The 24578-nt window shown below is 36.7% G+C and overlaps 1 protein-coding gene across 2 annotated transcripts in view; it reads left to right on the forward strand.

The window, feature by feature from the left end:
• Positions 1-5182: 5182 nt before the first annotated feature.
• Positions 5183-24578, forward strand: part of DACH1 (dachshund family transcription factor 1) — a 440276-nt gene continuing 420880 nt past the window's right edge. The window contains exon 1 of one of the 2 annotated variants that reach the window (XM_033177582.1): positions 5183-6491. In XM_033177582.1, coding sequence (XP_033033473.1) covers positions 5656-6491 — 836 coding nt within the window. In that variant the 5' untranslated portion in view covers positions 5183-5655. The remainder of the gene's footprint in view (positions 6492-24578) is intronic. The other variant, XM_033177583.1, reaches the window with a different exon arrangement.

Consider the following 24578-nt stretch of genomic DNA (forward strand, 5'->3'; position numbering starts at 1 on the left):
GGGACTAACAGTGGTGAAAACTGCACCATTTGTCTATGGGAACTATGTAAAGATGAATGTGAATAGACAATTGCAATGCATTCAGTAAGTATATATACACAGTCTATGCATTCCCATGGTGTAAAGCAGAGCAGAGCTATTTATAACTATGTTAACCACTTCTTTATTAAGAATAAAAGTTGGCAATATAAAGTTTGAGTGCTTCAAATTATGATTTGTTCTCCTTCAGCTCCCCACCTTTTGTCCTTTGGGTCATTCACCATCAAGCTCTCTGTGCTTGATTAGAGAATGCATCCTTAAGTCTTGTGTTGTTCTTGAGGAGAAGGAGGGAAGTGGAAAAGAGAGGGAAGGAATGGAAGTGAGAGTCACCAAAAGTCAGAAGCTGGAAGGAAAAGTCGGGAGACAGAGTCTGAAAGTGTAAAAGTAAAGAAGTCTTTGCTTAAGGTAGTTGAGGTTTATCTGCTGAGCGGATTGAGGAGGCTGTGTGTCTGAGTTAAAAAGGCTTGAGACAGTCACTTGGCATAATTTCTCCACCTTCAATGATTTACTACTGAAGTGCAAACATCAATTTTGGATTCTCTCCTGAGAAACGTTTAACAAAGTCAGTGAACTACTGGTACCCTGATATCTTTTTAGATTTGCCAAACTTTGATAGCTCTTTAATAAACCTATGCTTGAAGTTTATCTTTTTTTTTTCTCCTAAGGAAACAGGTTCATTAGTAAATATGTAGATGTAAAAATGATCTTCCTCTTTACTTCTCTATTGTGATATATCTTGGAATTGTTGAGAAATGCACTCTATTGTTAAAGCTATTTGTGCCGGGTGTGCTAATGCACTCTTTGATTGAGTGAATTAGCAGTCATAACAATCTGGCAGTCTGGCCATAGAAGTGTGCTCAAATTGATTTGTGTTATGGCTGGACTGGAAAATCTAGTGTTAGTTGTTTTTTACCCTGGGGCATTGTTTGTACCAAACTCCACTTTTCATTTAATTTTCCAATACATTTTGAAAGATTGAAATGCTTGTGATCAACATTTGATCTACTTGCATTATTTAAAAAAAAAATCTGAAAGTAATTTCAGATTCCAAAAAACCTTGCTTTCAATTAGAGTAAACATAATTAGAGTGACGTCGTGCTCAGAATGGTAAATCTCCTTTTGAATCTATTAAGCATTTTATCTCCTTGTCCTGTCACTGAAAGGGATTCATTCTATATCTGGAATATACATCTGTATGTTTTTGTGCATGTCTCTAAGAGAACTTGGGAAAAAATTAAAATAATAAAATTGCAGTGAATCTTTTCTTCTTGTCATTTCTGCAAATGCCCAAATTGTTTCCGTTTCACTTAGTGATGCTATAAAAAGAGGATACTCTAAGCTTTTAGGAAAATTTGAGATATTCAAGAAATACATTCAGATATATACTGCCTTTAAGTTACTCCATCATTTTAGTTTTTTATATGCTATGAAATATGCATTTCCCTTTTTTCAAATAATGATATCAATTATTATATTGAAACTCTGAAGGTTTAAAGACATGACTTATCCTGGCTTTGTCAATATTTGTATCTTTCTTACAATCTTCTGCTTTGCAGTCATTTACCAGAATTATAATGCAGCATGAATAAACCTAAAAAATGACTATTGATTACAGAGAAAGCTTTGTGAAATCATTTAGTCAGTTTCCCCACTTGAGAAATCAGTGAATAAAATAGGTCAATAGATAAGAATGGAATGGATGTAATACAGTGCTGTGCTTCCCTGGGTTATAAAAAGGGTCAAAAATAAATCCCCATAGAATTCATGTTTTCATACTCACAAAATAAAATTATACTTACCAAATCCCAACTCTAAGTCCATCTTTCTACAGATTTATTCTTCTTTTTTAAACCACAGGTTTTGAAAGTATGTTTTTATGTGTCCCTGTTTCATTTCCCTGTCACTGCCCCTTTTAACCAAATAGGATGCTCTCATCATCGGGCTAAAGTGCCCGTTGTCATCCAGGTATTCATCGGGACTTTAGCTGCAACAGCTACTTTGTATTTTCTTACTGTCTTACAGCAACCTTACAGCTCTTCTCAAAACTGCATTTCATACTGTACTGAACTCTGCATCCTGTGCCGATTTTTGTTAAGTAATAGATAGCAAGACCTGAGACCACTCTCTCGGTTAGTTCCCATTCGTAGGGATCTCCTTGTCGGGCGGGGGTTGGGGGGGAAGGGAGGACGGGGAAAGGGAGGGGAGGGGCCAGAAGGGGGTAGAGGGAGGGAAGAAAATACCTTCCCTGAACTAGTACAAGCTAAGCTTCAAACGATATCCTAGGAAAGAAATTAAAGACTTCTTAATTAGTGCAGCAATTAAGCTTTCTTGGTAGCATTTTAATCAGCACAGGCCCTATCAAAGGACAAACAGAACGATTTGCAGGTCTTTGAATTTTAAACAGTCTTATTGATTTCAGCACAATACATCTTCACAACACACAGGGAGAATTTTCTAATATCAGTTACAGTACTTTGAGTTTTGCTTATGCAAATTGAGTGAAGGTTGGGGAAGATGAGATGGAGGGAAAGGACCTGAAACAAGCGGAGATGTAAAACAATAAACAAGCAAGACAAAGCTCTGAAAGCTAAATATGCAATGGAGTGAGAATTCAAAATCTCTAAGTTGATTTATCTGCTGTTGTTAAATAACTGTTTGCCTTACTCATTGGCAACATTGCTCAAAAAGAAAGAAAAAGAAAAAAAAGAAAGAAAAAAAGAGATAAAACCTTCAAAATTGTCAAGGTTTTTATTTCCTACATATTTTAATTTGTGCTATATGTCTTTTCTAATCCTATTGTTTGATCGAAGGGGTAAGTGGTGCTTTCCTGAACTGATTTTGAGACCTGAGGTCAGGGGAAGGAAGTCTTGAGAGCTCTCATTCAGATTGGGGCAAATATCTCTAAGCCCTGCTTCTGAGTGGAGCACGTGCTCGAAGGCAAAGGTTTCCCTACAGTAGAAAATTTGGAGTTTGCTTCGAAGCAAGGTGGGATTATGGCTTGGACTGCTATCATTACTTCCTGTCTGTAGCTTCTGAATGTGGCAGGTATTGGGTGAGTGATAGTTTAAGGAAATGTAAAAAATGAGAATGGTAATGGCAGATGCTCGGCATTTAATTCCCATTTTTCCATTTGTGGGTCTAGAACTTAACATAATGAAACTATAGTTTAGTCTTTTAAAACCATATCAAAATTTATTAAAGTTAGGCATAGAATTCCAAAATCAAATTAGCTTTTCAGGGCTTAATACTTTTTTCCTCCCCTCCCCTCATTAACATAGTAATTTGGCATGTCTTAAAAAAGTAGTATTTTCTAAAACATGCAAAAACACTTAAGGAAGTGTTTTGATATATGCGATATATATTGAATTCCTACTTTTAACTGATAAAAAATGTGAAGACTAAAACCTTAATAAAAAATATTTCTGAATGTATTACAATACATTGGTTAACCAGGCCAAACAACTGGGTAAACTTTAGTTGTCCTTGCGGAAGTTCATGGACTTTTCTGCAACAATCGATTTTCTGAATTCTTATCTCCCAGGAAAGCCTCCTGATTTAACTGCTATGTCCCAAAAAGTTTAGTATAATCATACACTAATTAGTCCATAGTGTCATATTTCTATTTCTCGGTAGACAGTTCTTGCACTTTTTGACATTACGATTCACAGAGTTCAAAGGCTTAAAATGATAAAGAGAAATCTGATCATTTCAACACCAGAATGGTGAAAATTGTATTATAAAATTTCCCAACACTGTGAACCTGCTACTAATAGTTTATTTTAAAAATCTGCCAAATGCTAAAGCATTGCTTCATATCTTATAAACTCAATGAACATGTGTAGACCGGTTCAAAGGCTAACTAATTGAAGATACTTGGAGATATGAGTAGCAAATAGATTTGACCCATATTCAAATTATATGTTAGTCAAAAATCCTTGAATAAATACCTCAATGCAACAAGTTAGAAAAAAGAAGAAAAGGAAAGAGGAAGGAAAGGAGGAAGAGAGTCCAGTCTAAACTCAGCCTCATGTTGTTTTAAGCACAGCTACGCGTCTACACAAGTCAACTAGTGAGCTTTGTTTTTGTTCTTCTTCTTATTTACAAAACATATATTTACTGACAAATTGAAAAGGACTTTCCAAAACTACAACAGCACTTTTCAAACATGAAAAAAAAAAAAAAAAAAAAAAAAACTATTGTGTTGTCCAAAAAACACATTAGCAGCTGGCCTTGGGTCTTAAAGGACATGAGGATAGTTGGTTACTATGTAAGACAGGTGATTTAATTATAGAGTTTTGGGTAAGAAAAGCCTTTTTCCACTTTCTAAATCTTCACGGATGCCTTATCTCCTTGGTATCTCTAGGTTTAACAGGTATTTCTGACTGGCTTTTGGAGCCACAGTGAAGTTATTCTAAATCATCCACATCAAGGCAAGAATTTCTTTCCACAACCTATTAGGAAATATGGAATAATTGAATACAGAGCTTTCCATTATTCTTAAGCGATTTCGGACTGACTTTCTTCTCACCACTTGAAAACTGTCCTGGAATTTTTCACTATCTTTATATAAATAATTTAGCAGAGAAATAAAACAATCATATGCAAAAGAACATTATGCTTTGCTTACATGTGAATTTTCCTCAAAATAATTTCTGAATAATTATGAAGTGGGGGCTGTGTTTTCATTTCTAGCTCATTGCCAAAACGCGTGGAGCTGGATCCTAAATCCTTGAAGGAGAGCTCGGAGCGCTCTGGCTCCTCTTTAAGTTGGCGGGCGATTGTTTAGAAGCTTTGGAAAAAATGACCAGTCGCCGCGAACGAAATGTAATGTGAGACATGCAATCTAACGGTAGTAGTAGAAGAGAAGTAGATGATCTCCCTCTCCTTTTCCGATCGCCACTTCTGTGTCCCTGGCTTTTCCTCTCCGTCCCTCCCACAGTTTCTTTCCGTATCCTCCCCCTCCCCTCCTCCTTTCCTCGCACGCTCCCTTTCCAGTGTCTCGCGCTCTCGGAGTCTCTGCTCCGAGTTCCTGGTTGGATAATTTGGGTTAATACTAGTGAGTGAGGTTTTTGCGGCTTCAAAGGGTATTTCAAGTTTCCGGAGCTCCTCCCCTCTGCACCGTGTGACAACAACAACTCGTCCAGCCGGCAGCCTGCACTTTTCAGCTCATTTTCTCTCTGTCATTCCCCTCTCAATCTTTGATCAATGTACTTGCCAGGGAGAGCCCAAGTCCTTCAAACCTCCTCCTTTTCACCTTCATCCTTAACTTTGTGCTAGAGCGGGACCCACACAACAACAGCCGACCCTCCCCCCCTTCCCCCCCAAACCAGCCCTCGATCCCAGCCCCCGGAGAGGACGCGCATTTCGACTTGCGGGACACTTTTGTGCGTTTCTCTCCAGAGCGCCTCTCGTGCTCGCCCCTCCTGCGCTCGCTCTTTATTACCTTCACCTCCTTTTCTCCCCCTTCTCTCCCTTTCTCCTTCTCGTTCTCTCCTGGAGTTGTTGTTGTTTGGCCCCCTCGCTCCTTCTCCCCCCTTTTTTCCCCTTCCCCTCCCGGGGGTGTGTGGCAACTTTTCCCCTCGCTTCTCCTCCGTCTGTTTCCCCTTATATGTGACCATGGCTGTGCCGGCGGCTTTGATCCCTCCGACCCAGCTGGTCCCCCCTCAACCCCCAATCTCCACGTCTGCTTCCTCCTCTGGCACCACCACCTCCACCTCCTCGGCGACTTCGTCTCCGGCTCCTTCCATCGGACCCCCGGCGTCCTCTGGGCCAACTCTGTTCCGCCCGGAGCCCATTGCTTCGGCGGCGGCGGCGGCCACAGTCACCTCCACCGGCGGCGGCGGCGGCGGCAGCGGAGGCGGCGGCGGCAGCGGTGGCAACGGAGGCGGCGGCGGCGGCGGCGGCGGTGGCAGCAACTGCAACCCCAGCCTGGCGGCCGCGAGCAACGGCAGCGGCGGCGGCGGCATTAGCGCTGGCGGCGGCGTCGCCTCCAGCACCCCCATCAACGCGAACACCGGCAGCAGCAGCAGCAGTAGCAGCAGCAGCAGCAGCAGCAGTAGTAGTAGCAGCAGCAGCAGCAGCAGCAGCAGCAGCTGCGGCCCCCTCCCCGGGAAACCCGTGTACTCAACCCCGTCCCCAGTGGAAAACACCCCCCAGAATAATGAGTGCAAAATGGTGGATCTGAGGGGGGCCAAAGTGGCTTCCTTCACCGTGGAGGGCTGCGAGCTTATCTGCCTGCCCCAGGCTTTCGACCTGTTCCTGAAGCACTTGGTGGGGGGCTTGCACACGGTCTACACCAAGCTGAAGCGGCTGGAGATCACGCCGGTGGTGTGCAATGTGGAACAGGTTCGCATTCTGAGGGGACTGGGCGCCATCCAGCCAGGAGTGAACCGCTGCAAACTCATCTCCAGGAAGGACTTCGAGACCCTCTATAATGACTGCACCAACGCAAGGTGAGTCGCGGGGGATAGCCCCCGCCACCCGGGCCCCTTCCCACCCGCCTGCTTGCCCTGCCCTCGCTCCCTTCCCGGCGCCGCTCGCTCTGCGCGCCCGCGAGCCGCGCGCCCCGGCGAGCGCGGCCCTCTCCTCTCGCTGCTCCGGGCTGGCCAGCCGCGCCCGACCCCTGAGAACCTGGCACCTCACCCTGGCCAGACCTCGATCTTCGGCCCGGTCCGCCCCTTGCCCAGTGGGTCCCGGGAATGGGCTGCTGTGGGACGCGGGAAAAGCTGACCCTGGGGGCGGAGGGGACGAACCGGAGGAGGAAGGCGTCTTTCCTGGAGCCATAGACCCTGCCCCGGGCGCGCGGGCGCCTGGAGACCCCTCTCAGCGCTGCGGTCCGCGTTCGTGTGCTCCCTAGGACCTGGGTTCCACCGCCCGCTTCCCAGCACCGACAGGGCTGATCTGTGGCGCCGAGCGGCGTCCCAGGGGCGGGGGGAGGTCGTGACCTGCTCCGCCGGGCTCCGGGAGCCGGGAGACGCGCTCCGGGTGAGGGGCCCGCTGGGAAAGGCGAGGGAGCAGGCCAGCACCCGAGGAGGGCACTTTGAGGTCAGAAGGGAAATGACCCGCGAGGCTGAGAGACCGGGGCCATCCCGGGGGATGAGCTCCGGGGAGTTGAGCTCCGAAGCCCGGAGGGGAAGCCCGTCGAGGGGAGGGGTCTGTGTGTTCGCGCATGTGTGCGTGTGTCCGCGTGTGAATGAGTGCGTGTGCAAAGAAAATAAAGGGGTGCGGTGGCCCCGGGGCAGATGCGAGGGCAACCAGCAGGTTTTCTTCGGTAGGGGGAGGTGACCGAGTGCCCGAGACTCAATGGAAGCTGAACTGGAGAGATTAGGAAGGAAAGCCACGAAGCGTGCTCTCTCTGGATCTCTCTCTTCTGTCTCTTTCTCTCCAAAGTATGTTTTCTTTCTTTCTTTCTTTCTCTTTTCTTTTCTTAAAGGTTAGTAGCTTAAGCAGCGAGCAGGTGCACACTTTGTACTGGGATGCTCAGCGGGCCTGATACTCTGTTCCTTGGCTTCCCCAGCCCAGCAAAGCGCGCGCACGGAGGAGGCGGCGGGACCGGTCCCCAGCCAGACCAGTTTTATGCTAATGAACGCTCAGTGGGGGAGGATCTACCGAGAGGGGGCGGGAGTGGGGCAACTTGTCAGTTTCGGGTTAGAGATGATCATTCCACCCCCTTCACAGCTCCGCTTTGTCCCCACGGTTCGCTGCAAGGAATTGCAGAGGCAAAAGTTCAGAGTGGGATTCCGGGGGAAAGAGAATAGGGAAAGTTGAAGACCTGAAGCGGGCACGTGGGAACTGCGCGCAAAATTTGCGCGGAAACTTCGGTACCCTCCAAATAAGTTTGAAGATTGAGAGAAGGAGCGGAGTTGGTGTGTGCCCCCGCAGAGACAGGGAAACTTAGGTGGAAAGGAAGTGTAATAAGGAATTTGTGTTGAAAAAGCGCTAGCTCTTTTTTCCATGGAGAGACTTCTCGCTTAGTGCCCGAGAAGGCTGAGAAACGAAAAAGATTCGAATTCCAGTCCAGGAAAAGTCCTATCCTGACCTAGCCAGAAATTCTTTTCCGTGTTTAGGTACCCTTCGTTCCACAGGACATGGGTGTGTTTGGGCTTTGAACCTTCGACTATTTGGGGGTAAATGCTGTGTGTATGTGTGTGTGTGTGTGTGTGTGTGTGTGTACGCGCGCGCGCCCAAATGTATGGACAGGTGGCAGTAAAGATGGGGGGTAGTGGGGGTTGCAGAAGCAAGATCACTAAATGTCATTTACTCAGATAATTGAAGTTGTTGGTCGTGCAGAATATAAAATATTTGCCCCAAATCTATATTAAAACTATTTGAATCAGGTCAGAAAAATTGTTCTGGAGTTACGAAGAAAGCTAGGTGAAATTTGAAGCTAGTTCAGATATGATAGTTATAAAATTGTCTCCCTATCCAGTAAATTGATGAATAGTTACTATTTTTTTTCTCCTTAGTAATCAAACATCTACTCTCCTCCGAATCCTCTTTATGTGTTTCTTACAACACACTAGATACTAGATAATTAAAGTCCATTTCACATACACATACGTAAACACACAAAATTGCTGGAGAAAACTTCCTTCAATGACTGCATTATAATAAATGTTATAATCAGTGTTAAACTTGATTTATTCCCTGAATTTTTGTCTAGATTTTAAATATCTAGGCATGTGGTTGGAGAATATTCTTAAAGTTATTAACTAAATTTTTTTTTCAAGTTTTTTCCCCCCTGAGGTTAACAACAGATCTGGAGTTTAAACTTGCAGAGCCAAGATAAGTCAAATCCAGTGGAACTGTTTATCTCTTCACAAATATCTCATCACTACTGTAATTATGTTTCAATCACCTGGGCTTAATAATTTACAATTACATGTGTTGCTCTAAAACCCTATTTCAAGTTATTTTTAAGTTAAAGGCAGTAAGTTTATTTAGTATTGAATTTGATCATATGTCAACTAAAAAAAAGCTTACTCTAACTTAAATACATGCAATATTGTAGTCATTAACTTGAGAAGGTGTTTAGTTGCAAATACCTACCTTGATTTTCCTAACTCTGCCACTGATTGAAGAAATTGAGAACTTGTAATGGAACTCCCTTTCACCAGATATACTGTTTACCTTATATTATTATTTTTAATGATTATAATAAGCATTATTGTCTTATTTCTTAACTTTGAAAGCTTTGAAATGTTTTGCATCTTGCAGTTATAAAATTTTGATTACTTTTTTCATTCAAGTCCAGTTTATATCTTTGCTATGAAGAACCTTATTTATTCACCTAGATGTATGGATTTATTTCACTTTGGTTTCTTTTTCCTCTAGCTACTTAACAGGCTAAGGGAGTAATTTATGTAGAGTATAAGAGAAGCTGAGCAAGAAGGGAAACTATATGAAAGTACTATATATACACCCATATACGTGTGTATATAATTTATATATGTACATGTTATAATTTATATAAAATGAGAAACATCAAATCTTAGCACTCTTAGCTTTTAACAGAATCTATATCTATCTCTTAATAGCATGGAATCATGATACCAGGGAGTTTGAGGAACCAAAATGATGTTACGGAAAAGTAAGGTTCATAAACTTGCTCAAAGTTTCTCAGTAAGTTAGTAGCAAACCTTAGAGTGGATTTAATTTGCTTGGGGCTATTGCATTAGTATGCTGTCTATGAAAACTGGAATAAATGTTGAAGCCATCTGTCATTACCACAAGGAGATGAAAAAGAGACTATCACCTGCTAGACAGTAAAGCTAAAAAATAAAGGTCTCAAAACATGAAAGAAACATAAGGAAATATATTTAAAAGTTGTCAAAGGGCAAAGTCTGTCCTTGATCAGCTTCCTCCAATTATTATTTTAAAACTAAACATTAGTTGCATGAACTTGGCTGTTGCAACAGAGGTCAGTTAATTAACTGCTTACCATTAAATAACAACAACAAAAAAAGAAAAGTAATTATGTACACGGTCAAATCTCTGTTTGTATGAGTCAGTTCCCTTTTTGTAGATTTGGGTTAGGATTCAATTTTCCATGAATCCAAGTTTTAAAAAAGTGACCCTGTTTTATTATGTTATCTAAAATATTCATTTCTTTCATTATTGTAAGAAGATAATTTTGTCTCAGGATCTTTCAAACAAGATTGTGATGTAAGTTCTAAGTAACTCTAGATTTGAGGAGTATTTAACTTAAGTAGATTCCAGTTATTCTTATATATTTTATGGGCACATACATATATTCACAAACAGAATTCTTTTGTCTTAAAATACCATCCATGGACAAAATATTGGAAGAATTTTATGTTTCCGTAGTAATATATGAATGAAATTGTAGTGTAAGAAGTACAAAATATTTTCCAATTCTTGACTCTATTTTTTTTTTTTTTTTTGGTTAGGAGTTTTAATAAAGATGGCAAACCGAACCAGTCTATATTTATTTAACATTCGCCCTGTTGCCTGCTTTTCAATGACACAGACTTAAGCATTGATATAGAAAGTTTAACACAAATATAGATTCTCTTCTAACAGATAATTACAATACTTGGCACAGAGAAATTAAAAGAATTGCTTCAAATGAAGAGAGACTCTGCTTTCGAAGTTTTTGTATTGCAGTAGATTAGTGCTTCCAATAATGCCTAATGTCTCATTTTATATCATTTCAAAAAGAATAGGGCATAATTAGAAGACTAAAGCTTAAATATGAAAGTTTGCTTGGTTCCAAAACTTACTTCTGTATGCTTTGAAAGTGTTAGCAAATTACACTTTAATAACTAGTATATGAATAAAATATAAGAATATTCTAACCTAGAATTTACCTTGTTCAATCAAATTATACTGCAGGATATAAGTTGTTGAGTTATTTGGATAATCTCTTTCAAACCTGTTGTTTTTCTGGGAGTTAGTCTCTCGTAACATCGTAGTTATTTTTGTCAAAAGTGAACATGGTTATGATGATACTTTACTTTCTGAACTCCACGTTTAATGCTCTGATGTAAGAAATTTGATTTGCACATATAATATTTTATTTTGTGAAGCTTCAAACATTATATAAAATAAACTATGCGACAGGGTTTTTTCCTCTAGAAAAATTCTGGTATTCACATTTGACACATGATTTTAAAATCTTCATTTTTTAGTCCAAATCTGCTTTTTTTGGATTATTCTACTAAATTTCACTCAAATTTCATGTCAATTACTGGGACAAATATTAGCCACCCTCTTTTTGCCTCACTACATCCCCCAATTCCCTGAGATGTGACACCCTATATTGACTAAAGTCTTGGCAGGATTTGAGCATAAATCACTCTTGTCTTTGGCGATTTACTACGTGTGATTCAATAGCTTACGAAAACATAATATGCTTTATTGTTTCTCATTTAATGTTTTGTTTTTAGAATATAAGTAGCAGTTGTAAATTAGCTTAATGTGCAACCAAATAGTTGTTATTTTAAGAACAATTTGTGTTTTAACTATCAATTAGTATTATTTTATCTTTCCAAGTTATTTTACTAAATTGCTTCATACAATTGCTTTTGTCAGTCAAGCAACATAGTCATTTAGATTGCATTGTATTAGCAACATAGAAAACAACTATTGCAAAATATAATAGGAAATTAAACTCTCACAGGTTGTAAACTGTCTCCCTTTGAATCCTTGTCTGAAGAAATTAGTTTGAACTATGCCTTCTAAATAGGTACAGGTGAGTCATCTAGATTTCATTAAACATTTTTATTTTAAGGGTTTTGTTACTTGGTTCTTTTAAAAAGTTAAACTTTGTTTGAAATTATCTTTCAAGTATTTTCTTTTCAGCTCGTTCACCAAAAACAACAACAACAACAAAAAGTCACATCACATTATATATCTTTAGAATAACAGGAAATGTAACAATTGATATTATTGGCTTGGGTATTTAAAAATGTAATTAAGATAAAGTTTTATCATTTTATGTTTGAATTGTTATAAAAATAGGATGACCTTAGCATATGTCAGCATGTGCCATTTTCTTACTGAGGTAATGCATTGTGATTGGCCAGTTTGAGAGATGTATATGTGCGTGTGTGTGTGTGTGTGTACACACATGTGTCTAAATACTACATATTACATGTAGTATATTAATATATGTATATAGTATATGTAGTTTGAATATTCTAGCTAAGAATACAATTATATTTTCAGGCTTTGGGACTGCATTAAGGAGACCCTTCTCTATTATGTTTGTTATGTTCAATAATTAAATTTTTAATGAAGAAAACGATGAATTAAAAGCCCACCTAATGGAGCTCAGATAAGTGTAATAGCAAAGGCTCTGATCTGCACAGATAATGTACATCTCAGGCATAGTGAGGCTATGTGCAAACATTTTGTTCAAATTTCTTGTTTCCGTCTTTTCAATTTGCAAAAAATATTTCTAGTAAAAAGTAATTTTTGCTATTGTGGCTGTCTCATAACTAACTTTCATTTGCTGATATTTGCTTTTTAGCAAATGTCACATACAGGAATGACTTCATTAGGATAGTATGTTAGTTTACCAAATTATTGCTTTGGAAAACAAGAATACCAAGGATAAGATATTTATATTTGGTCCACTAATTAGTTATTATTAGATTAACTGATGGATTACTTTATTTGTTATACCTATTCTTTTTAGGGTGGTTTCTGAGAATTTGTTAAGAGTGTGTCCAGTGTTGCTAGTTTTAGGCAGCTAATAATCTTTATATACAAATGTACAAATGACAATGAAAAGAATTTTCAATCCACTATAAATTAGTTATTAGACAATCAATAAAAAGGTCATTATTTTTCAAATTAATGATATAATTAAAATTAGTTTAATGAATAGCAGATAAATGTCCAATTTAAAAATATATGTCACATCATGTATAATGACCCAAATCACCACTTGATCCAAAGTCAAGGACCTTGAACCAAATGCATTTAAAATGTATTGGTTTATTTGGACATAGATTTCCTTTATAAGAGAAAAGCATTCAAATTTACCCATTAAAAAAATCATCTTTCATTCTTTCTAAATTGAACACTAAATTTGCCAATGACTGCATTGTTTAAAAGGTGTGGTCCTTTTGCTTTCTGATCCAAATTGGCTTGGAATCGATCCAGGATTTCAAGCTGGGATTCTTCTGCACATTTAAATGTATGTGACTTGATTGGAAGTTGTCAAAGACAACTCATTAAACTGGAAATCTCACTATATCATTGTTTAATTGGTCTTTTTTTGTTGTTATAAGTATATTGAAGTGTCGTAAACTACAAGCACAGCAACACACTGAATAGCCAGTTACTTATTTAAAAAGTTTTAGAGAGTGGTGATTGATACTGAGAGAGACACAGAGAGAAAGAGAGAGAGAGACAGAGACAGAGAGAGAAGCAGAGAGAGACAGAGAGAGAGAGTACTTAACTGAAGCATCTATAATAATGTATTATATAGGTTGAATACAATACCTGGAATACATTACATTTTTCTAGCAGGAAGTCAAAGTGAAATAAGCCAGGCACAGAAAGACAAATACTGCATGATATCACTTACATGTGGAATTTTAAAAAGTTGAATTCATAGATCCAGAGAGTAGAATGGTGGTTACCAGGGGCTGGAGAGCTGTTGGTCTAAAGTTACAAAATTTCAGTTAGATAGGGAGAAAAATTTGCGCAACGTGGTGATTATATTTTCTATGATTTGAAAAATATAAATAAATATACTTTGATTTGTCTGTAAGTAGCTCTTTAAGAATCCTGCAGTGGATTTTGAAAATAGCGTATATCTTTGACAAAAAAAAAAAATATGGATATACTTTTAAAGCATGATTTTCATGAAGCAAATACTGCAATAAGCCACGTAGTATATTGGTTGATGTTGATTGGTAACATTGAATAATTGAGAAATGTTTTTGTTTCCTTAGCATATATGAATGGTATATGAGTGGTAAACATGAAGTATTAAGAAGTCACAGTGTTAAATGATCTTTGAATTTGTATGGTATCGAATGTTTCTAAATAATTAGATTGCCTTTCCAGTTACAACAGGAAAAAAATAACCTTATTTTTCTTCAAGGGCAAACAAAATATATCTTAAGAAAGAAAGTGTGCTAGTTGAAAGGGAGATATTTTATGGAAACATATAGAAGCATTTGCAGTAAATATTTATTAATTCCATTTAAGGGATACTGGTCATCTCTTAAGTAAAGGCAATGAAAATAAATCTCTAGAATATGTTAACTAAGAAATACTGTATTACATTCACTTATCAGACAGATGGAGTATTTTGTTAAAATCTGAAACTGTATCCTGATATTTTATTAATAGCAACAGTAAATGGGCTGTTTTATTCATAGTGTTATATTTTAAAAACATATTGTTTATGTATGAACAAAGTAAATCACTTAAGGTATACCAAATCTTTGAACCCATCATAGTTCTGCTAAAATATGCTGATGCATTCAACAGTATTACTTTCCATTTTATGTTTCAAATTTAGGATTTTTATTTAACTTGATTCTTCAAAATGATATTATCTTCTTGAGTTAGACACTTACAGTTATTTAACTATTAACTTACAGTTAAATAGTGCCTTTTGATTTTAAAAGAATAAGCTGGAACACTTTCATTTTTCATATTACCTGTCACACATTTTATATGAGGATGGCTGTTCTTGTGTGTGCAACAAGTGTAAAATTTTTATCAGTAATTTAGAGATCCCTGTGGTGGATTTTTTTTATATGTGTTAGCATTAGCTTATTTGTACTCTATAATTGTGCTTTAAATAATTATCATACATTTGGTAGAAAAGCCTTTACATACGTGTATATGTGTTGTGTAGGAATACATTCACACACACACATGCAAACATACATACATACCTGTAGGATATAAGGCCATAGGACAAATAACTTAGGAAAATACAGTTGGCTTTAATTTTACCTTTTTGTAATTTATAAAAACATGAAACAATATATGAAAAAACAGTTCCTATTTTACTGAATTACAACAGAAAAAATAGAATTAATGTTAGAGTTAAAAAAGTAGTTTATACTTAAATATTTTAAATATAATTATGCAAGGCTATATGGTTATTAGGGCAGTGATTAAAAACGTAGCTTAATTTTCCTAAACCTTTTTTATGATAATGTACTTTAAATTCTCTGTTTAAAAATGTATGTATAATAATTATTTTATTTGTATAAATTAGATATTAAACGATTGGGTATTAGAATCTGTACATTATTAAATGACACTAAATGTGCTTGATGCCCTTGGTCTATTTCTTTTATTGGTTTATTTCATTGCTTCTTGCACTTAGAGCAAGCATATCCTTTAGAATCAGTGAATAAATGATAGGAAAACAATTTCATAACATAAAGGAAAAGAGACTGTTCTAAAAGCTTTGCCATCAATGAGATGAGTTAGGAATGAGGTCAGTGGGTTAATCTGCAGGTCTACATAAGGAGATGTGTATTACCACTTCTTGCAGTGGACTATAATTGTCTTTGAAAACACCTACTAAAGATCCAGTTAAATTGAAATCAATTACTTTCTCAATAATTCCATGGCATATGTCAAGTCATTACGTCATCGGTAAGAGTGCAAGTATGCATACATTTTTTGCAATGTAGAAAGATGCTTATAAAACAGTGATGACTTAAAAGTTTCTGCTTCATCTAAAGCTTATGGAATTAAAAAAACTTTGTACAAAATATGAAACCTTGCACATAGTATTCGGTAAAAAGTTCATCTTTGCATTTAGATATTTACATAAATACAAATATTTCACATTACTTTTTGCATCTTCTGGTAGGAAAAACTATAAGTAAGTAAAATAGTTTCAAAATATTTTATGATTGTCATTTCTGACACCTTTATTTTTACCCTCCAAGAATGCTCTGATAAGTTTGTACTGTAATCAAAGATGAATATATGTCTGCAGTTCACTGATTTTTTTCTTACACACTGTTGACAGTATGGTACATGCAGATTTGAACTTGTAGCCAGGAACAGAGCTTCCATGCTTCAAATTGCCTAAAGACCCCCAGGGACAGAAAGTTGACCTGCTTTTATGAAACTATAGAATTACATTTATACAAGTTACCCCATGGGAAAGGAATGAACTGATCTCAATTCAAACCTTAATATTGGAGACTTCTGGGTCAAATTTGATTTTTCTTTCTGTTAACACCTGTTTGGCTACCATATTTAGTACCTTGATATTCTTAGGAAATTAAAAAAATATTATTCATCAGTGATACTTCACAGTTCAGCCAAAGTGCTATCAAAATTTTGCAGCTATTTAAGTTTTCTCATGCTATTAAAATGTTACTTTTTAAAGCAAAATTCTTCCCTTTATGTATACATTCTAGATTTAAGGAGTTTAAACAGAAATTTAATTAGATATAAAAACAATTATTTTGTACTTTTTAATCAATTTCTTTTTACTAATGAGTCAGTCCAAGTAGGAGAAGAAACTTTTTCAGGACATTTTCCTAGTTATAACATTTCTAAATAAGGATTTTTCTAGGAATATATTTAATTTTTCTTACAGTCACATTTTAAATGGTTATGTATCTAATTTTACTTTTAGCTGGACCATCTGACAGGGTTTCCAGAATGCTGCTTTTGCTACTACTAATAATAAATGAAGGTGGTCACTGATAAACTGGATGCATAAAAGATATTTTTATTTTAGCTGGATTCACTTTACTTATGTGAAATGGGCCTAAGTTGGACAACTGAAGTTAACAATTTGTTCCAAATAAAGAAGAATTTAGGTGTGTAGCAGTTTGCTTCATTTCTGGACTATGCTATGTCATATAAATGCAAATGGATAACTAATACACATGGGTAAGGTCATAGCATCTCTACTTGTTTGACAGTATTAAATGACTACCATTAGATTATAGAATCAAGACTTACTTCTCCATATAGAATGACTTGTTCTCAATGTTATATACACAAAAAACATCTTATAGATGGTGAGGCAACACATGTATATGCTATTACAATTATGATGATTAAATAATTCCATCATTGGGTTTTGAAATTGAGGTGAGGAAATTTCTTTTCAAATTAAAAATTAAAAATAATTCCAAAGACTTTTTACTTTTTTCTCACTTGACATTGAATAAACCCTTTGGATAAGTGGTTATTGGTTGTTTCCCAATAAGAACCAAACATAAAAGTCCCTAATAATAATTATACTAAATCAATTCTTGGAATAGAGGAAAAATATTAAAATTGCCGATGGAAGGTATACTACTTTCCTTACTATCATAAGTCATGATCATCTAGGAGAAACTCTTTGGAGTTTTAAACATGCATTGTTTATTCTTTTTCTGTTGGCTGCTAAGTGACAAGAAAACCCACAAACACTTATTTTCACTGTAAATTAACATTTTTTCTGCCTTGACCTTATACTTACCATTTTAACGAAGATGGAAAATCATATCAGTTCTTTGGCTGTTTCCTAGTATCACTTGATGCCATATTTATAAAATACCAATATTTAATTATATACCTAATTTCATTTAAAAGTTTACCCCAACTAGTTTCATGGTGATTTAACATGGCTATTGCACTCCACTCTCTCTGTGATGGAAGGAAGGAAAGTAGGTAGATCATAAGATCATTATGCTGGTCTTAGTAATAATCTATTTCAGAAAAGACAACCTAATCTGACTTTTGTAACGGTGATGATATGAAGTTTCTATGACCTTTTTTGTCTTTCAGAGGCACTTTCTAGCTCTCTTTCCAATAATGATTGATGTTACACACCACATGAACTGGAAATAAAGACACGTTAAAAACTCTTGCTATAAAATGCATGAAAGGAGAGGGGAAGTTTTATTTTGTAGGCAATCCTCTAAAAGTATTGTAATCCTTATTACTGCACAGAATTGTACACGATACTCAAAATAGGAAGCCTTTAGACACCAAACTAAATTTCATCTTCTTGAATACTCTTATCATCCAAATTATCATCATAACCCACCTTTATTTTTTTTGAAACTCTAGTGAAATTGTGCATGAAATAGAAACATTTTACCATGAAATTTACCTATAAACATCTAGCCAAAAACAGACCAAAATCTGGATTTTTGAGCTATTGATATTTAGAACAGACCTCTTAAATTCAAATTTGTGAAATATAATACAATTGTATTTAATTACAGTATTTTATTCCTAGCTTAGGAAATAAAATTAAAATGGCATATTTGATCTGGAGTAAACTTTTTGCTCTTTTTTTTTTTTTTTTTTTTGGAGACTGGGTTAAATAAGGGCCCATGACAGGAATGCTGTTTGTTTTTCACAAAAGTTGTTTGTGATTTCAGGTACCCTTGGGAAATCTCTTGATCAGTTTCACATCTGTTCCTGTCAAAGTGGGTGCTAAGATACCGGTCACCCAGCAACCATGTCCAAGAGGGAATTGGGCCGATAATAACTTCAAAAAGGAATGACAGATGCTAGATTAGGATGAAAGACAAAACGCATGAAAAATGAGCTTGTTAGAATCAAAAATTTGTTCAAGCACCTTTATGCAAATTAAATGAATATTCAATATTTGCATGCAGTAATTTCTACTTTTTCATTTGATTGAAAAGAAAAGAATAGTGCATTTAAACTCACAAATGTGACTTCTTTCTTTTGTACTAATTAACATACAAAGCAGAATCTCTTTTTTAAAAATCAGATTAGCCACCTGGGTTCTTAGAGCTCCACTAAGTATATTATAATGTTTTTCTTACGAAAATGGTACTTTTAAGGAGGACTTGGTTTATCTAATTTTTTAATAATAAACAGTGCCATGTGAATGAAGATTATTTTAGATGAATATAAATCCATTTCTTGAGAAAGCCTTTCCAAAGTAACCTTATCCTGTTGTCCTTGAAATTGGTTAATGTACATTAATAAAAGATCACTCAAGATGAGTTCACACCAAAAGCACAGGCTTCTCATTGACTGGTTAAATAACAATGCATTAAAGTAAAGCAGAGTGGTGTGCCCTAAAAGAAAGTAGGCAGAAAGATCTCTTCAAAATTTAAGATGCTCTTTGATACATTACCAGTTTTTCTATTGAACTGTTCAAATACTAATCAGAATTTAGAAGAGCCTGATAAAAGGTAGTGATTGAGAGAGGTTTCTGAGTCTTGGTTTAGCAATGTCTAATGTGGTCACGTAGAGAAATTGATTTTCTTCAGAAATTAATTAATTTTTCATATCGCCCTAAGCTGCAGTTAAAAAGAGTGCATACTTGTCTGTTTTTTCCAGAAATATTGCCTAATCATATTAATACCATTGCCCCAAGGATGAAAAGATAATTGTACAAATGCATTTGGAAATATGTATCACTGAGTATTTATGATTAAATTATGCAAATGACCCAGCTCTCATCCTTTCCAGACCCAGATTGTCTAATTAGGATTGATATGCTGAATAGATGTTCCAGAATTTGAATACAAGCATGTCCAAGGAGCAGAAAATTGGAAATGACAAGGCTGAAATCCAAAGAAAAGTGTCTTTCGTTTCTATACTTTGTTAATGTGCTGTTAGCAGTTGAGGGTTTTTTCCCTCCCTTTGGCTATTTTGTGACTCATATGTCCTTATTACAAACAAGTATGCAAAACGAATTGAACTTTAGCCAATAGCATTTTATTTGTATTTGGTGCTTATTTAAAAATAATCTCTTGATCATTCAAAGAGAACATCACTATTCGTTTGCTCCAAACAATGTAAACTTAGTCTTAATTGTGTGGCTTTTTAAAAAAACTTCCTCTGAATTAGGATCATAGCTTTATTTCAAAGCTAGCTCTTTAAACTTAATGGTATGCCAGGACAGTATTTTCTAAGGATATGCTTCTTGAATCTATAGTTCATTTGTTCATTCATTCACTTAAATGCTTGTCTTCTTGTAGTTGGAGAACACTGTTTAAGCAACAGTTCTTATTAGGAAAAAAAAAAAAAAAAACAGCACTTTAAATGTAACAATGTTTGAATTTGAGGTCCTCAGCAGGCTTTCTCCCTCATTGATTACACTCATTCATCTCAGATGGAGGGGTGGTCGCGAAGAGCAAGGAAGGGACTGAACTGTCAGGACTCCAGCCTTTGTTAAGCAGCGGGTAGTCACTGCCTCTGAACTCGGCTGGCTCCTGCTTCCCATCTGCAGGATGATGGATTGCTATGTTTAATACATTTCAGCTTTTGTCTGTCATAGTGTGGACAGACAGTACTATCAGTGATTTCAACAGTGATTAGAAAACCGTTTCAAACCACTCCTATTGGCCAGACAGCTTCCAGGAATGTTTGATGAAACATACTCATTGGTACTCTCACCATGTAAATGTGTAGTTTAACTAGGCGAAGATTGTACACTCACTGTTTAAATGGCTGCAGTAGCCCACTGAGAATGACTAGACTACATATCAATTTTTAAACAAAATACACAAGACAATTTTAAGAATCTTTGGGGTCTCAAACTAAAAATTCATCCCAAGTAGTCCTAAGTTTCAGATGAATTTGTATTTTTTATATAGTAACAACATGTGCTTGATGGCAGGACTGTATTCCATAGACTATGATTTCAGTTGTTGCTATACTCATCAGTATTGAGCTATCTAGCGATACTGGGGTGGGGGGTTAGAATGTGAGGACTACGTGAAAGCAGTAAGACATGACTTGGCATGTGCTATGCTGGGATTTACTGAGCTCTGGGGGCTTTGTGGTTCACAAGTCCAAAGGGTGAATGATTTCAACAACAAGAAGGCCACTATATACCAGCTCAGTATTCTCCCTGGAGTGTCTTATTCTATTTATAAAATTGCTGCTAAGAAAATACAATTAACTAAAGGAAAAGAAACTATTCTTTTAAGCCGTTAAGAATATAGGCAAAGTTTTATTTCAAGAATGGGACATAATAAATAAATCAAAATGGCCAATAACATCATTATTTACTAGTTATAATGTAATATACTAATTGTAATGTAAATTATAATGTAAACTATAAAATGTATTTAAACATGAAGTTTTAACTGTAGCAGTAAATAGGTAATTATTAAAATAATAATCCAACCAAAGTTTTGAAACAAAAACCTAAATCAGGAGAAGTTACTTGCCGTTGATTAATTTCTATTAAGAAGAAGGTTAAAGAAAAAGTTTATGTGGTCAACAGCAAATGTCTGATGAGAATAATAACTTCAGATCTTAGATTATATTTCCTCTTACTGATGTTCTGACACAAAAATGTTCACCTGTAATCCTTTCAGTAAAGATTTCTGGTCTTGAATATGTGATTGTAAGCCTACTCATGGATGTACATATCACAGCACAAATGTGCACATACATACGTTGCATTTCTTTCGAACCAGTACAATAGCTAAAGCTTTTGTCATTTGACATTGCTTATTTGGTAATAAGGATAGGTTGTATTGTACCTCCTGAAAGAGTTATAAAAATATTCACATATTTTACAAATTGTCTTGTTCATTGTTGCATTTTAAAGTTATTGAAATAGTGCTCAGCTTAAAAGTTGCACATTCATTCAGTATATTCCAAAGCATTCATTTGTCAGAGTAACTGAAAGACAGTGGCCATATGTACTTCTGTATAGAAATTATGTAACTGGGCTTAAGTAAAACTGAATTTTTAAATCCAAACTTTTCACAATTTATATAGCACATATATAGTGAACTAATGTATTATTCCTCAACATTTTTGTACTGAATAATCATGTGTGTTTTTTAAACTGTTAATAGTAGAATATTAAGTAGTCTCTTATTGACTTTATTCCCTGCATCGGGGGTGAGCAGGGAAGTGGCAGAGTGTTCTTTCTTTTAGAGACAGATATGGTATAGAAGGAAGCTATTAGCAGGTCACATCTCTCAAAATAACTGTGTTGGGAGGGAGGAATCTTCTATCAAGTCAAAGGGAAATGTGTAGCTTAGACTACTAGAGTTAAGGTTCCTGGCCTTTCACTCCTAGTGGAAGATTGCATGGAAGGGCCCGAAGGTGTTGAGTAGTACTCTGTTTCAAAGTAGAGTTATCTCATGAAATGAACATAAATTACTCTGTTACATTCCTTCTCTAACTATTTGTTAACAAATTTTAAGGAGATAGCTAGTAATCAGTAGGGACTTAGGGTATCCTGGCTGGGAGATAGACTTTAACAAGAGGAAGGAACATTTGTACCAAGTGTACTGATGTATACCTATGAGAGCTATAGATCCTTCCCCAACATATTATAGGAAATATAAGTGCTTGGCAAATTCAAATATATATTTTGTCTATAGATGGACCTGTTTGGGCTGTTCAACTGGATCTTGTGCAACATTAGGAGTGTAAGCGTATGTATACATTTGTGTGTACACGTCTGGATGTACACTGTAGGTTGCCAACTCTTGTTATACACATTGTTAGTCTTATGTTTAGTTAGGCACCATAATTACAAAGTAATACAAGTCATTTGTCTTACTGTAGTTAAATAAAGAAAAAATATCTGCTGGAAACTAAATGAATGAGTTTCTCATGAAGCTAAATGAATGAGTTTGATATCTGGAAATGTTTCAGAGTAGAAGAATATTAGAATCTTCTCTGATCTGCTTTCTCCGTCTCTAGTACAGTGGCTTCCGCATGTGTGCACAGCAGCTCTGGTCTTAGTGTCTAGCTATTAGTATTTGGTAGATCCATAGATGGGGGAGAAATAAGAAGTCAGGCCAGCAGGTTCAACTTCTTATTTCTCAGTAGCTTCCTATAATGATTCCACCTCTAATGAGGTGAGTTACTACTGCATGAAAAAGGAAAAAAAAAAGGATTTTGGCCATCTTAGCTAATAAATCACATTGACTGCCTGGCTGATCAGATCAATTGTGCATAAATCAGTGCTTTAAAGAGTCTTTTTTTTTTTTTTTTTTTTTTTTTTTTGAGAGGAGTCTCGCTCTGTCGCCCAAGCTGGAGTGCAGTGGCGCAATCTTGGCTCACGGCAAGCTCCGCCTCCTGGGTCCACGCCATTCTTCTGCCTCAGCCTCCTGTGTAGCTGGGACTACAGGCGCCCGCCACCGCACTCGGCTAATTTTTTGTATTTTTAGTAGAGACGGGGTTTCACCGTGTTAGCCAGGATGGTCTCTATCTCCTGACCTCCTGATCCGCCCGTCTCGGCCTCCCAAAGTGCTGGGATTACAGGCGTGAGCCACGGCGCCCGGCCTAAAGAGTCTTAAAATAAGATTCTACCAAGACTAGTCGATCCACAGGCTTGTGTAACGGCAGGTCTCTTGCCCATAGCAAACTACACAAGAGTTCACAGTATTGAGATTGTTATATGTTGTCAAATGTTGAAATGAATGTTTCGGATCTCACGGTGTGTAAAATAGTTGTGACTGTCACTTGAAATATTTTCATCTCCTCCGGTTCACACTTGTTACTTAAGGTAGCAAGAAAATTTAATTATCAATATATATACAAAAACTCAGTTTTTAAAGCATTAGCAACAAGTATAATTTTTAGGCAATGTTTCCCACAGAAATATCATTATGTTATTTCAAAAGAAATTGTCATTAATATCCAAGGGAAGTATTTTATTATCACAATACCTCTAGATTTTAGATTAACTAATGTATGGACACCGTAGAGTCATAAGAAGAGTCAGGAAACTCGATTTTAGGTTCCAAGTATGTGAATTGCCTGGGTGAGAGATGTTGGATTAGTGAAACTGAAACTCCAGATTCTCAAATATAAAGTGGGCATAATACTGATAAGTTTTCTCCTTATTTCAAAAGGTTGTGAAGGTAGAAATGAGATTAGTTATCTGAAAGTACTGCAGAAATTTTAAGGTGTGTTTCAAGAGTTGTCATCTGGGCCAGGTGAGGTACCTCACACCTGTAATCCCAGCATTTTGGGATTACAGACCATCCTTGGCAACATAGTGAGACCCCCCGACATCTGTACAAAAAAAAATTTTTTTTAAATTAGCCAGGCTACTTGGGAGGCTGAGAGAGGAGGATTGCTTGAGCCTGGGAGGTTGAGGCTCTGCAGTGAGCTGTGATAATGCCACCACACTCCAGTATGGGTGACAGAGTGAGACTGTGTTTTTTTTAAAAAAAAGTTGTTATCTGTTTAGAATTCTCAACTGAATTTTTAAAACTCTCTTACCAGAAGAGCTTACAAAGCATGAAGAAAAATCTATTTTTGTTCTTGCTATCACAATTTGCTTTTCTTTCTAAGGAAATACCAGTTAAACTGTAACAATTTAAAAGAAGTTGTGAACTCTGAAAAATTACAAGTCCTTATATACATATAACATTTATTAAAATTTTACTAATTTTAACTTTCAAAGAAAATTTGAATGATAGATTAACATGGTTAAATTTTTGAGAAGCAAGATAAGACAAACATAGTCACAGCATATGTAAAATAAATACCATTTTGGGGGGGATAATGACTTCACTACCTATAGTAACTGTCATGCAATTCTCTGTGAAAACAGGAGATTCTATAGAAGATTATAGTGGGTATTGTCGAATCTTTGATTTCTTTTT

The sequence above is a fragment of the Trachypithecus francoisi genome, unplaced genomic scaffold (assembly GCF_009764315.1).
Source record: "Trachypithecus francoisi isolate TF-2019V2 unplaced genomic scaffold, Tfra_2.0 Lachesis_group18, whole genome shotgun sequence".
NCBI lineage: Eukaryota > Metazoa > Chordata > Mammalia > Primates > Cercopithecidae > Trachypithecus > Trachypithecus francoisi.